At 46.1% G+C, this 14,507-nt stretch overlaps 1 protein-coding gene across 3 annotated transcripts in view; it reads right to left on the bottom strand.

Annotated features, from left to right (window-relative positions):
* Positions 1 to 14,507, bottom strand: part of HIPK1 (homeodomain interacting protein kinase 1) — a 26,642-nt gene extending 12,135 nt beyond the window's left edge. For all 3 annotated transcript variants that reach the window (XM_075115463.1, XM_075115464.1, XM_075115465.1), the window contains exons 1-9: positions 14,278 to 14,507; positions 12,435 to 13,512; positions 6,737 to 6,860; positions 4,356 to 4,475; positions 3,505 to 3,591; positions 2,518 to 2,702; positions 2,071 to 2,233; positions 1,076 to 1,298; positions 81 to 202 (exon numbers count right to left, since the gene is read on the bottom strand). In XM_075115463.1, the coding sequence (XP_074971564.1) occupies positions 81 to 202; positions 1,076 to 1,298; positions 2,071 to 2,233; positions 2,518 to 2,702; positions 3,505 to 3,591; positions 4,356 to 4,475; positions 6,737 to 6,860; positions 12,435 to 13,510 (2,100 nt within the window). In that variant the 5' untranslated portion in view covers positions 13,511 to 13,512; positions 14,278 to 14,507. The remainder of the gene's footprint in view (positions 1 to 80; positions 203 to 1,075; positions 1,299 to 2,070; positions 2,234 to 2,517; positions 2,703 to 3,504; positions 3,592 to 4,355; positions 4,476 to 6,736; positions 6,861 to 12,434; positions 13,513 to 14,277) is intronic.

Below are 14,507 nucleotides of genomic sequence, written 5' to 3'. Positions count from 1 at the left end.
AGGTTCTCCTGGGTGGCGGCAGGAATTGCAGTGAACTCTATGGGGTTTTTTTGGTTTTGTGGGGGTTGGTTTGTTTTTACCTGGGTGAGAACTCCAGACTGGATCTGCAGTGGCTGTGCTGCAGGTGCTTGTGGTACAATCGGGACAGCATTCTCCATCCTTACTGGGAACCCAGAATGCTTTGTGGTTGCCTGAAGTCCAGCTGTAGGGGACAAGAATACATCACACCTAAGCTGCTTTTTTTTTTTTTTTTTTTTTTTTTTTTTAGTTTCTTCCCAAAATCAAATTCCTACCCGGTAAGGGCAGAAGACATGGGTCAGATGAATAGAAAGCAATGCTGTTCGCTTTGACCAAAGCACACTAATAGAGCACCAGCTGAACTACATACTTCTGCAGTCCTGGTACGCCAGAGCGTGACGACAACCAGCCCTCAAAAGCCTGCCTCTGTTGAAGTCCAGTCTTGTTTTCAGAAACAGAGATAACACAGAATCTAATTCCATGTTGCCTGGGACTAAGTTCAGAGTTCTAACCTTAGACTCTCGGTTCCCTTTTCACATATAACCCTCCACACTAACACAATCCAGATACAAGCATAAATAGAGAACTTTCAGGATTAACAGAGCTATGCTTGTGCTAACCTCACTTATCTGCAATCTGTGACAATTTGTTGCTAGCAAACTTCACAGCTTGTGAACCGAGGCTCAAAAACCAGACACGCACTCCTGACATACAAAACTTAGCATGGCACTTTCTTATTTTCAGATAGGTCTGGCTCCTCTGTCCACCGCTTTCTGTGGAATGCTGTTGTGTTCAGTTTGGGGGGAAAAACTGGTTGAGCGAGCAGATGAAGACTGCAACCTAGGCAGGCAAGATAGTGTCACCTGCTCACGCATGACCTGGAAGAGAACCAAATTGTCTACACGTGTCTGACCTGATTCTGCACTTACATCTGATGCAAGAGCACTGTGAGAGATGCAGAGTGGTCTGCTGCACTTTCTCAATTTACTGCGAATTACAACTTCTCATTTCTAGCTAACTGAAACCACAGTACCATACAAAGGGTTTTTCCACTTACTTTGAAAAGCAGGGGGGCAAACAATGAACGTTTGCTGGAATGGGTCAGTCTGTGTGCAGATCTGGGTGGTTCCAGGTTGCAAGGAAACACTCTGTTGTGCCACTCCTGCAACCGGTGCTGCAGATGATGGATACAGAGCAGACTGATAGTTTAGCAGTGAGACGTCAGAGTTTGCCAGGGAAAGAGTAGCAGCAGCAGTAGAATTGGAAGCCAATACACTGGCCTGGGGGGGGGGGAAAATCAGATTTATCACTCTCATTTGTTATAAAACAAACAACAGGAACCATCAGTATCACAGAATCCCAGACTGGTGGGGGCTGGAAGGGCCCTCTGGAGCTCATCCCACCCACCCCCTGCTTGAGCAGGCACCCCCAGAGCAGGGGGCACAGGGCCGCGTCCAGGCGGGGGGTGAATGTCTCCAGGGAAGGGACCCCACAGCCTCTCTGGGCAGCCTGTGCCCCTGCTCTGGCACCCGCACAGGGAAGGGGTTTGTCCTCATGTTCAGGTGGAACTTCCCGTGTTCCAGCTTGTGCCCGTTGCCCCTTGGCCTGGCGTTGGGCACCACTGAAAAGAGCCCGGCCCCATCCTCCTGACACCCACCCTTCAGGTATTTATAAGTATTGGTAAGACCCCCCATTAGTCTTTTCTCCAGGCTGAACAAACACAGGTGTCTCAGCCTTTCCCATAAGAGAGATGCGCTTATGAAGGAAGCACCAGGAAGAGGTTTCGGGTAAAAGGCATTAAGACAGTGTAGGGGAAGAAACATGAATTGCACCAACTTTACTTATGCTGCAGAACTGATGGGCAAATATGATTAGGTGAAATAAAGAGACTGCCTTGGCCCGGACTTTGGAAAATTAAATTTCAAGACAAGACTACACATTCTGGACAGCAATTTAAATATAGTATTTTGCTGAACAGGATTTGGCCTGAAAGCACAAAATTAGACTACTCCATTTCTTTGATTAGTATAAAACAGCTAAAAGATGCTATACCTGATTGTGCACTGTATTGAGCTGGTTGTTAAAGCTCATTGTCAGATTTGTGCTTGTATTAGGAGCAACGTGAGTCGTGAATGGGCTCTTAATCTGATTCACTGTATCGTACATATTAACTCTTCGCTTGCAGATCTCCATATTCTGAAAGCAAGATTTCACACTGAAACAGAACAGAAGGAAAATACCAAATATGTTAAAACAGTACACGGAGACATGACAGATTCCCAACTTTATGCGCATGCCTTTAGGTTTAGGTTCGTTCTTTTGTTTGTTTTAAAAACATGAAAAGGAAGCTTATGAACATTCCATTCCTTATACATGCCATCGCTGTTTTCAGATCAGCCAGAAACTGCAGAAAACAGCATCGACAGAAAGCAGGAGAGTGTTATTCTGGGTTTCCAGTAAGCCCTCCTGAAACAAAACAAGAAATCTAAGGAAGCCTACTGATTACTGTGTGGGAAATCCAGTAGATGTGCCATTGTAACAAACGGATGGTTCAAAGTCTTCAGTGGAGTAATTCTCTTATCTGCATCAATTGTCAACATTTTCTTCAACAAATCAATATATTCCCTTCGGTCAGCCTTCTCTGCCAACATGTCAGTCCCTTCTAAGTCTGTAGACATATTCACCTTGAAAATAAGACGAGAATAGTTCACAGAGACATCAAATGCTACCTAACGATTCAGTAATTTCACATCACACAGAAATACTTATTAGGCATTTCTGTCTCTTAGCCAGCTTAATTTTAGGTACTACAGCACTAACACACCACCTTTCCCTGGCTCATTCTATAGAAGGAAGTCAAACTTACACATGGAATTTTCATCTCAACATGAAGCTGGGCTGTTCAGTAGATATTAACCAGGCTTCATTCTCCCCTGTCTGGCAATACGCCCTCATTTTTTATGTGGGACTATATGGAGCTAGCAAATCAGAACGGCAAGATTCTACATCCTCCGTACAGATGTACAGTGATAACAACAGCTACAAAAGCAATAGAAAATTGAGACCTCGTGATATTAAAGTCGTTCAGGTATTCCTTCATTATACCTCTGAAAATAAAATGTAAAAATAGAACGATCTGTAGTCCCTGTCAACATTTCCAAAGTCCAATAAGAGGCCTAATCCAATAAATACATCTGGAGGCGCTTAGCTTCCCTACTGCTTGACGACTTGTGGCGATAACGGGCTAAGCACACTTGTTGCATCTACTGGATCAAGACCTAACTAAAACCAAGGCATTTCTAACAGGTTTGTGTTCTTTAGGACAGTGATTTCTGATGCAAATTGGCACCGTGGCAAACCTACATCAGTGCTCTCAACAGCACATGGAAGAGGACTGCTCCCACACAGGAGCCTCATCTTCAGAGAGACCAATAACGTATGTAATTAACGTGATAGTTATCTGTGTGTTACAAGATCTCCACACACCTGCGCCATATCATCCAAACAGTTGAATATATATTTCCGAGCTTCTTTTGATTTTATTCCTGTCTCCAACTCATGTTCTTCTGGGGTCTAGAAAATAAAGCATTTCTTAGTATAAATTGAGGTATTGCACATGGATAAAGAAAGAGCAGTGAGAAAAGAGCTGAGCCAGGTGATCTTCTGCCTGCTTTATGACAAATCAGATGCCAGGAGGCCAAATCAAAACAGCCTTGGGTTCTCATTTCCTCCACTGGGAAGATCATTCATTGCAAAGCTGAATTAACAATAGGATGACTTCATTTCAAGGCTTCGTTAGGTAGTGCTAATGCCAGAAGATCTCATCCTAAATCAGAAGTCTTCAGAAGAGGCCATAAATATTTTAAATCCCTGTTTTACAAACAAAAACAAAGGCAAAATCCCCTTCCTTTTGCTGCTCAGCTTTAAAGGCAAATGAAACGTACCTCTGATTCTTTCCTGTCCTCTGCCAATACACAATAGATTTCTGTTAAACTAACAAACATATCATGAAATACTCCCTATTTTACTCTGCGTATTGTCAGGAGACGACAAGATGACATACTTCGAGACTGAGCAGATAAAGTAATAGAGATAATGGTTATTTATATTAACGCCCACTCTTTGCTGGTACTATCATGCACAGCTGCTATTGTTAGATGAGTACCAGGAGGTCTGTACAGCTTCTGAAATGAAATACGCAAATCGGCTACATCTGAATGGCATTTCAGGTCCAGCCTTCACGCAGAATGCTTTCACGGCACACTAAAACTAGGTGTGAATTTATATCAAGTCCTCAATGAACAAAACAGAATTGGGACTTAAAAAGACAGACAAACCTTTAGCCTCCACAGTGGGTATCCCAAATTCGGATCTCTGTTAAAAAACCTGCTTGTTTTCGTTCCCGCACTGAGAAGATACTCCGCTGGAAGGCCTTGAGTTTGCGAAATGTAACGAATCTAGGGAAGAAAATTAAAAGAATGAGGACTCCCAATATAAAGAACTCATAGCTACTGGAGTAATAATCAGCCAGATTTGTTCACAGCAAATAGGAAACCACCTGTAAATAAAGAATGCCCAGATAACTGAAACTGCAAAATTAAAGGGACTATCTCATGTATTGATAAGGACACTTAACTTTTAAAATAATATTATCTGCAGAAATCTTAGATTTTAAGTACATCTTTCTTATTTTATGGAAAATTTTTTGTCCAAGTATATGTGAGCAGACTGTAAGATTTTTGAGACATCGATGAAGTAACACCAATAGTCTTTTAATACCAGCAATGCAAGAATTACACATTTTGAGAAAAATACCACAGAAGTTACCATGTACGTATACATAATTAAAGGCGTAAGTATCCGAGCAACATTACTGTGACTGGCTACGTACACTCTGGGCACGCAATTTGAGAATAATGTCATGGCAAAGCTCTCACTGGCCAAGAAAGCAAGACCAAACCGCTAGTACAATCAGATTCTTACATCCTCAGAAACATCTGACATACTTCTCTTTACATGTAACAAACTGAATGGCTCAGAATTTTGGAAAACGCACCTGAATAGCTGTGACGGTATCAGTAAGACATGGGTAAAGAGCTAACAAATAAAAAGTTATGCTCAAAAGGAAAGAAAATAGCAGGTTATGAAAAAACACAATAATTAGCTTTTTAAAATATTCCAAATGTTGCCCAATTGCCAATGCTATTTGCTGTCAGGATGCACGGTGAGACACGTGACATCGCCTTTGTCATGACTCTCCCCTCAAAGAAGACTATTTAAAAGTTTAAGAAAAAAACCCTGGTAAGTCTGATTCATAAAGTGGGGACTGGAAACACAATGTTAGGGTAACTAGGCTTCGCTCGAATCGTCAGTTATAGGTCCTTTAGCAAGTCTCACTTCTTACATGCAGAACTCCAGCTACTCCACCGTGCCAAAACAGCTGATCACTGCAGGGCACTTAACTCTGCTATAACTTGTGATCCACGCAAATCTATTCACTCCCTTTTCATTTATGCCAGTGTGGATCTGAGTGTCTGCAGGTGAGTATTTTTTGCATCTGCACAATAGTTCAGCTAAGCGTTCTGTTATTTTCATGAGGCACAACTCTTGCTTTACAGCCAAAGGGCGTTTAAGAAATAATAGTAAATCCCATCCCGATCCACGAACTCGTTCCTGGAGAGGTCCTCTCACAAGTTCTGCCTGAGCTTTCACTGGCTGCTCCAGAACCTCAGAAAATATGAAGGGAAGTCATCCCTATTTTTCAGGCGCAATTCAGATATCAAAATCAACCACATGAAGTCACACCTCATCCTGCCTCACAAAGGACTGCAAAATCCTGTCTATTAAGCAATGGAAAAAGCACCTCGTCCCCACCCACCTACATGACTAAATAAGGTTCTCAGAATTGCACAAAACTCAGCGTGCAAGGAAACCACCACGCTGTACCTCAGTTATTTTCTAACTCATTCTGCTCATTAAGGTACCACTGTGTTTCCTTTGGAAATTTACAGTGCTGGAAAGGTATAATACAAGTAAGTTTTCAAACTTAGTAAGTTTTCATGTATTTTATCACATAAGGAAAACTATACCAAGCATTGTAACAAGACACCACCATAAAAACCACAGTGGTAAATTACCCTCAAAAAACCTCTCATTTAGACTCTTTGTCCTTTTATAGGCAACTGACTAGCCCAGGTAATAATGCTAAGCATCCATGGGAAGAATAATTAGTTCAAGATGCCTTTTCAGACTCTTGCCCTTGTATTTCAGAGACAGCTTGCGGCCCACACTTTGCATTAAAAATGAGGGCTGCTGTAGGTATTAACAGGACAGGAATGATAGGCTTGTTCTGTGTCTGCGTGGAAAAACTGCTCTCGTGGTGAAATTACAGAGGGCGTTTCAAGTCAGGGCACACACCTTACTTCTGTTTTGTCAGGAAGGTATTTCAACAGCTTTTGGGTTTGGAAGCCAGGGGGTCAACTGTAAATCGACTCTATATATTGCATGACTACGTTCACCCCAAGTTAAAACACACAGAACTCCTTGCTCTCCTGTACAACAGCAGAGATAGAGGGGCAATGCGAACACCACAGAGAGAAAATGATGACAGACAACAGCGATTTGTAGTAGATGAAATCTGACGTAGGATACGCTGTTAGAGGGACACAGATCATGGTGACTCCGTTCGAACAGCCCCACATCCGCCACGCGCTCTCACCTGATCATACTCAGATGCTCCTGGATACAGCGGCCAGCCTAGAAACAGCTCAGCTATCACACAGCCCAGTGACCACATGTCAATAGCTTCACAGAACGGCAAACCCAGGATGATTTCAGGAGCTCTGTTGCGGGGGGAGGAAAAAAAAACAGGTAAAATCTTTGACTCTGAAAGCATCCAGAGCGATCTGTAGGAAAGAACTACATAATGCTGCTCCTTCTCTCCTCCAACCACAAGTAAATCTGTGTGAAACCAAGTGATTCACTTTAAAGCAGAAGATGTTTCCTCAAGTGGCCTAACAGATCCCAACCTTTTTATCACCTAGCGGCACGGCTGGATTCGTTTTATTGCCGTGGTGCCCTCCAACTCCTCGGTGGCCTTTATGCAACTGCGATACAAAGTCACTCCTTCAGTAACCTCTTTAATTACACTTGACAGTATGTCTGGTGTGAAGCATCCCTGAGACAGCACTCAACCTGCCCTAACAGAACTGGGAAGAAAAGTTATGGCAGACAGTGCTCAGGCTTTTCTCGGAAGGTCTCAAGATCCCAGGTAATCAGCTGCAGAAGGGTGCCTGTTTTCATGTGGAAAAGAACAGCATCTGCAGAGCCAGAAAAAGGAGCACTTCAGAGAGCCGCTCAGTTTCTATCAGCAGGTGTTCATACAGACTTCGTTTGGAGAGTTTCGAGTTTAAAATGGACGGAGAGAACACAGCTGGAGATTGTGGCTGCTTTGCAAGGTTGTGCTACAGGTTTCTGTGCACGGAACCACACCTAATGCAAAATTTACCTGTCTGGCCCAGCCTTCACATGAAGGTGATGAAAAAACTCAAACTCCAAGTAGGGTTTGCTTCTGCAACAGGTTGGAATTTCAGGGAGATTTCTGTCTGGAACTGACTCATAACACAAAAGGATGTTTTAGTACAACTCCTCACCTACACACAGCTCTGAAACAAACCAATGCTTTTCTGTCAGGCTGAATTCTGGTCATACATTTGCATACAGCATAAACCCCAAGTGCTGCAAAAACCATGCCAGTTGGTGTGGGAATTTACTCTGGAAAGTACAGGGAACACGAAAACCTTGATCTTCGTCATGCATAACTAACACAAGCGCAAAGGAAGACAGAAAAGTCCTATACTCCAGGCTATCTATTTTCTGGTTGTGACTCCGGTAGCACACCCCAGGGTTTGTGTGACATTTTTTGTCTTACAGTGTGGATACTTCTGCTGTTAAAAAAGGCTCTGAAACCGGTTCTGATCTTCCTACAGAATTATAAAAAACAAGTCTTGCATAACGTACAGGTGTCAATAGATCTGACGCTGACCCTCCTCAACTGTTCAGCCTGAATGTACCTCCCAACTGTTTGTACATGGCAAGAAGTGACTCTCCAATTAATCACCCTTTGTGTCGTGGTGACGCAGATACAGCTTTTGTTTTAGGTGGCTACACAATTACCACCAGCCAGTCTCCAAAACAAATGCACTCAGCCCAGTTGCCCAGGCACGGTGCCCCTGAGAAAGCACAAGATCTATCGAAAAAGACAGATAGCTGAACCAGCTGTTTGCTGCAGTGAGGTCATACCTATTCTCTACCAGCTTTAAAGCAAGGCAGTTGTCCTATTATATCTGAGCCCCCGAAAAACAGTGCCACGATGTAGCTTTAGTCATCAGAATAATAGATTATTTAAGCTAAGGCATTCTGACACTTGCTCGGCTTGACATTAACTTGTTTCTACCTTCTTGTTTGTCTATCCCTGGCAGCAGTTGACTTTGGAACAGTTTTGCATATGTGAAAATATAAAGTGATTATGCAAGTATGATAAGTATCTGACATTCGAATGCTGAATGTCCTGCTAAACATTTATATTTTAAAGGACTACGCTAGACGATCCAACTTTCTATAGGCTAACAGGTGCAAACAAGAGGAATCCATTTCTACAGTACTTTGGTCTTCACAAGCACAGCGAGTATGATGTAGTCATTCACACAGGATTTTCAGAACCCCACATGCCATTAGTCTACTAGTCATCCTCAACAAACTGCACTGATCCTCTTGATTATTGTATTTATGCAGGAATTCCCAGTTCAGATAGGACCCAAACCTGTCATAAGGAATGCTACACGCCTGAGTTTCCTTGGTTTGGCAAACAAGCTAAAATATAAGTGACTTGTGGAATAAGCAGAGCATGCTAATCCTTCACAAGTGCATTTAAAAAAAATCCCACCAATTCCAATGGAAAAGAGATTAGTGGCAACAAAGGCTGGATGTGATAGTTTGCTAGTCTTTAACTACACTCTGGAATAGACTTAGGTATCCCAATACCTCAACACCAACATGACAGCAAGTTGAACTCTATGCATTTTATTCCCTGAAACTAAATAAATGAAATTCTCACAAGCCACCTGATTTCATTTTGGTTGCAGGACAGAGCTGGTAAATCAGAATCTCTCTCATCTCCTTTCACACCACCATAATTAGCGGCCTTATGAGATGCGAGTTGAAACAGGACATCAGGCAGAGGTCACTTTCATAGCTGGTCTGTCAGAGATTAAAGTGATTTTACAATCTGAAGCTCTTTGAAATAGAAACCAACAACATTCTTTCTTTGCATACACACTTGCCAAACTCTGACGTCCAAAGTTGGCAAATACGCTCAGGCACTCTCAGGAGAGAGAGGATTCACAGCAGTAGCGGAAAAAGCCAAGACTTACTTTCAGCATTTCAAAACACACCATGTTTACACATGGGTCTTCAGCCCTTCCCCTTGTGAAGAATGACGGTAACATGAAGCTTGTACAACTGCAGCAAATAACATGATCCCCACTCAGAGCTGGATTAGCAAGCAGAGAGTTAGATTTGGCAGCATGCACCACTGCTTCCCAGGCCAACTTGTCTGGGGACAGAAGTAGGTGTTGTAGCCCAAAGCAGAGGTAAGAAACAGGTAACGCTGCACTCTGCAAGCTCCCCAGCGCTCAGCGCCACCGTCGCAGCCCCTCAGCTCAGTATCTTCGGTTTGCTAGGCACCTCTGCGCTGACCCACGGGAGACACCAGGAGGTAGGGGCCTGAGTAAGACTCACACGATGGCTGTACTTACATATAACGTAGGACATGAGTAAACCTCACACTCTGAACATCGGGGAGATCAGCCTTCCCAGGGATTTTTCATTTCTGCAAGCTGTCTACTTCCTTCTATTGTTTATCCTCCTCAGGGAGAACAGAAGCATCCATACCCTTCTACACCTGATGTAACAAGCGTACACTCTGGGTTTCAGGTCAGGAATTACTGCTAAGAGATCTCAGGACTGCGACAGAAACACGCACAGAAGCATGACTGCCAGAGTCAGCCTGCTCCTAGTCCATGCCTCTAGAGCCAAAGAATTCCTCACTGGGCACTTCTACTCACACTTCAAGCCAACCGTGTCACGGCAGTGAAACTGCCCTTCTCGACCGGGGTTAGGCTGCAGAGGTGGCAGCAACGCCTGTGGGGAGAGGGGACCTGCCGCAGCGTTAGCGCCTGTGCCCCGACGAACCCCGCGCTACCTCCCAGCTGGACGGATGGCGCCAGCAGCGGCACCGAGACTGGTGCAAGCCTCCAACTGCCAGAAGTACTGGCAGACCCTGGAGCGAGCGGGGCTGTTGGACGAGATGACCTCCAGCAGCACTGGGCATAATTAATAAAGGAAAGTTTTTCCTTCAGGGCATATATATCAGAAAATTGACCAAACCCGGGTTTGGCTGCTCTAGACATCTCTACAGGAGACGGATGTTACGTAAGTGCCAGTAACAGGTATGAAAAACAAAAAAAGTGAACACAGAAAGAGAAGTTTATTTTTAATAGCTGACAGAGAACCAAATGAAGAATCGGTCTGTTTTATTAAACACAGCATTGAAAAAAATTCCAGCTTAGAACTCATCTGAACACTAATTTAATGTGAATATGGTTAAAGCAATCCAGTTCTCCCACAAAAAGCTGGTTTCTACACCACCTCCATCAGTTCCTAGATTATGGATTTTAGTAATCATCATTATTAAACTAATTACACATCACTAAATACTAGATTTCCACATCACAGCATTCTTAACTTCAGTCAGGCAGACAGTCTTAAACACCATCTAATCTCAGGTTATTTGCCCTTGTGACAGTGTCAGTCACCCCACGGCAGGGAGGTGGAAGTGGCCTGGAGTTCAGTGCCGCACACAAAGATGAAGCAGACAGCTTCCTTCCCGGCAGCCCCTTTAAGATACTTATCATCCCTTGCTGCTTTTGCCTCAGCCAAACCTGCTTTTTGCGATACCAGAAACTGGGAAGCACCGTACGTCTCCCCGCACTGCTCCGCTCACGTGCTGCAAGTCAGACAGAGCACGCTACTGATCAGCGGTCACCTCTTCTCATGCAACAACAACAAAATTAATAATGCAGTTTAGACAGCGAGCATTTTAACAGTTATGGTGCATTGAAGACAACTGCGTTACAAAAAATAGCAATCAATAGTTTAGAATTGGAAAGATTGGTGCCAACAAGCTGAGCGAAGATTGTAAGGAATGGATTAAGAAAAGTCTTTATCATACGAAAGAAATGGCACAGAAAGCTGGTACTCAGTGTTAGAGGGAGTTAAAAAAAAAAACCCAAACCAAACAAACCCACAAAACAAAGGGGGCAAGGATAGAGGCAGTACAAGGAATGAACAGAACACGCCTACAACAAGCCAGGGCTTTAAACTGAAGCTTGGAGGATAGGAAAGACATCAAACAGGGCAGAGACATAGGGTGGGGTGGAGTGTCTCGAGTCCTCTGTCTCGTCCCAGCTGGAAGGACTAGATACTAGTTAAGTTTTGTGTCAAGCGAGCTCCCGTTCCGCTGAAAGCAACCCTGACACACCACGCAGACTTCTTCATGTCCCTTTGACGCCAGAAGTTCTTTCTGCATGCATTTACTGAAGTCTACTGCTACTTATGTTGAAACACACACTACTAACAGAACCAAGCTGGAGGAGTAATCGAAAGAAAAAGCACAGCTTCCTTTAGCTACGCAGTTTCTGATTTTTTTGCCCATAGCTTAATTTTAATTCTTAGAGAGGAGTAGGGTAGAAAGCCATTTCTACGTTTTGCTAAGCAGAGATCTAGCTCACCCCCATTTTAAAAGAGCTACAGGCCTTATGAAGGCGTGACTTACCAAGGTTTGATACAGGAAGTCATGTGCTCATGAAGTGAGTTCAGATAAAGACAGAACCAGAAGAAATAGGATAAAAAGAAATTGGCATCCCTTTGACTTCTCTCCCTTCTAAATGACCATGGTTAATGGACTAGTTTCAGATCGTGGCAAATAATCCAAAAGGCACTATTTATAGCGTTCTGCTTCCCCGGTTTGCTACTTCTCACATCGCCACAAACTAGCGACAGGGTAGAATCAAGTTACTGCACTGATCTGGGGTAAAAGGAAGGTACCGGACTGTGTATTATGTCACACTTGCGAAGTAGAAGTTCTATTTATTTACACACAGATTTCAGAAAAGAACACCTCAGGAAACATGCAGAACAGTGGATAGGTTGGTCATTTCCTCCTCCCCCTTCAAACGGGGTTAGGCCTAATGGCAGAAGCATTAAGTCCTTGTAGAAGCAAACCCCTAGCACCCCACCAGGATCAGCGCTTCTTCACTTGCGCAGCGCATGAAAGCGAGCATTGTGTCAGTACTTACCTGTAATAGCGCGACTGCAAGTACGTGGAGCACACGGCTTTAGACACGTGGCTGGCTGAACCAAAGTCTATCACCTTCACTCGGTACGGCTGGCGCGCAGGATCCACCAGCATGATGTTTTCTGGTTTCAAATCAGCGTGTATCAAACCCAAGCTCTTTAACTTCATCAAGGCAGTAGCCACTTGCTGCAGAATTGGCCGGATGTATTTCAGGGGCAACGGACTGAACTTATTTTGCTTTAAGAAATCATATAAGTTCTGTTCTAGCATCTCAAATACAAGGCATGTATGATTCTTGTGTTGAAAGCACTCATAGGAGCGAACGAAGTTATATTCATCAGCGTTCTCACTGCTCAAGCGAGAGAGGATGCTCACCTCTATCTGGCCCTGCCTAGCATAGGAAGGATGGTTCTTCAGGATTTTGATGGCTACAATCTCCTTTGTGCTACGTTTCCAGCATTTCGCCACCTGCCCAAACGTCCCTCGGCCCAGGAATTCCAAGACCTCATAGCTGTTTGTCATCGAGCACAGGATCTCATGCTGGACCAGCTGATAATCGCCTTCACCACTGGAACTGCTGCTTTTAGTGGTTACCGTGGTGGTTGTGGCCGCAGCACCCACCGCAGGTCTGTTTTGCAGCATGAGAGGTGGATGTTCCTCAATTATCTGCACACTACCGTTGCTGTCGACCTCTTCACTTTTCCTTTTTAACCCACATTTTTGGTATGGTTCGAGTAAAGAAACGTTGTTCCTATGCGTTAGGGTTTGGCTGTTCTGGAAGGATGCTGTCGCACTGCTGCCTGTGCTGTCAGCTGCTGTAACCACAATGTGCTCGACCGAAGGAGCAGGGAGAAGGAGGTTCTGATCGTAAGCAGGGATGCTGAAGTTGGCTACCTGATGAGAGGAGCTTGCTTGCCCTTGAGCTGCTGGGAGGTTTTTGCTGTGGGTATAATACTTGTCACTACTGCTCTGTCCTGAAACATCCCAGGCAGAGGGCTCCACTTTCAGTTTCTTGGCACTGCAAAAGGCACTCGAGGATACTGACGGAGGGGAGAACACCTGCAGCTGTGAGGCCATACCTGGAAAGGGAGAGAACTCATTAGGACCGCTCAGCAGCGGCGGGCTGTGATGGAACAAGATCCTCCATCTGCACGAGAAACAGAACGACAAGTATTCTTCTAAGCACCATATGGTGCCTGCTGCCTAGGAAGGCGGCCTTTTGAACTGCTGATCCTAAGGGCGTCCACAGCACGAGGCTCTCCAGCGGAACTACTGCATTTCACCTCACTGCCTACAGCATAAGCAGCAGGCAGCTCCCTAGCCAGCTTACTAAAGGCTAAAGACATCCCTGCAGCACGAGATGGGAAGGCAGCGCTGAAGGATGGAAGGCAACAAGCAGGAAGGTGCTGACAAACTAAGATCACCTTCCCAGCGGCCCCAGGCCTCTTTCCACTTCGCTGCGAGAACAGAGTCAATGGGAGACCTAACCCGGACGCGTCAGACCTCGGGCAGCGCCCGCACCGGGGAACCGCACGCACCGCACGCCCCGCGGGCAGCGCCGGCACCGGGGCATTGCACACTCTGCGGGCAGCACCCGCACCGGAGGCACCGCGGGCAGCGCCCGACGCACCGCAGGCAGCGCCACGACCCGGGGACGATCGGCCGGGAAGGAGCCCGCGCCCGCTGCCCCCGCCCGCGCCCCGGAAGCCCGCAGCGCCGCGCCACCGCCGGCCGCTCGGGGCGGGGGGGGGCCGGGCCGGGCCTCCGCCGCGCGGGCGCCGAGGCTTCCCGAGCCCGCCGGGCCTCCGCCCCGCCGCCGGGCCCGCCCGCCCGCCCGCACTCACCGCCGGTGGGGGGTTCTCAGCCGCGGGCCGGACCTGCCTGGGGGACACACGGGGGTGCGGAGCCCCGCAGCGGGCGCATCATAGCCCCGCCGCGGCCGCCGGCCCGGCCCGCTCAGCCTGCGCACGCCGGGGGGAGCCCCCAGGCCGTTTCGCCGCCGCCGCCAGGCTCCGCCGCGCCCCCCCGGCCCGGCCGGGCCCCCCCCCGCCCCGCCGCTCCCGCCGCCGCCGCC

This window comes from Phalacrocorax aristotelis, chromosome 21 (genome assembly GCF_949628215.1).
Source record: "Phalacrocorax aristotelis chromosome 21, bGulAri2.1, whole genome shotgun sequence".
NCBI classification, from domain to species: Eukaryota; Metazoa; Chordata; class Aves; order Suliformes; family Phalacrocoracidae; genus Phalacrocorax; species Phalacrocorax aristotelis.
Note: the sequence above shows the minus strand (reverse complement) of the source record. Positions and strands in the feature narration are given on the sequence as shown.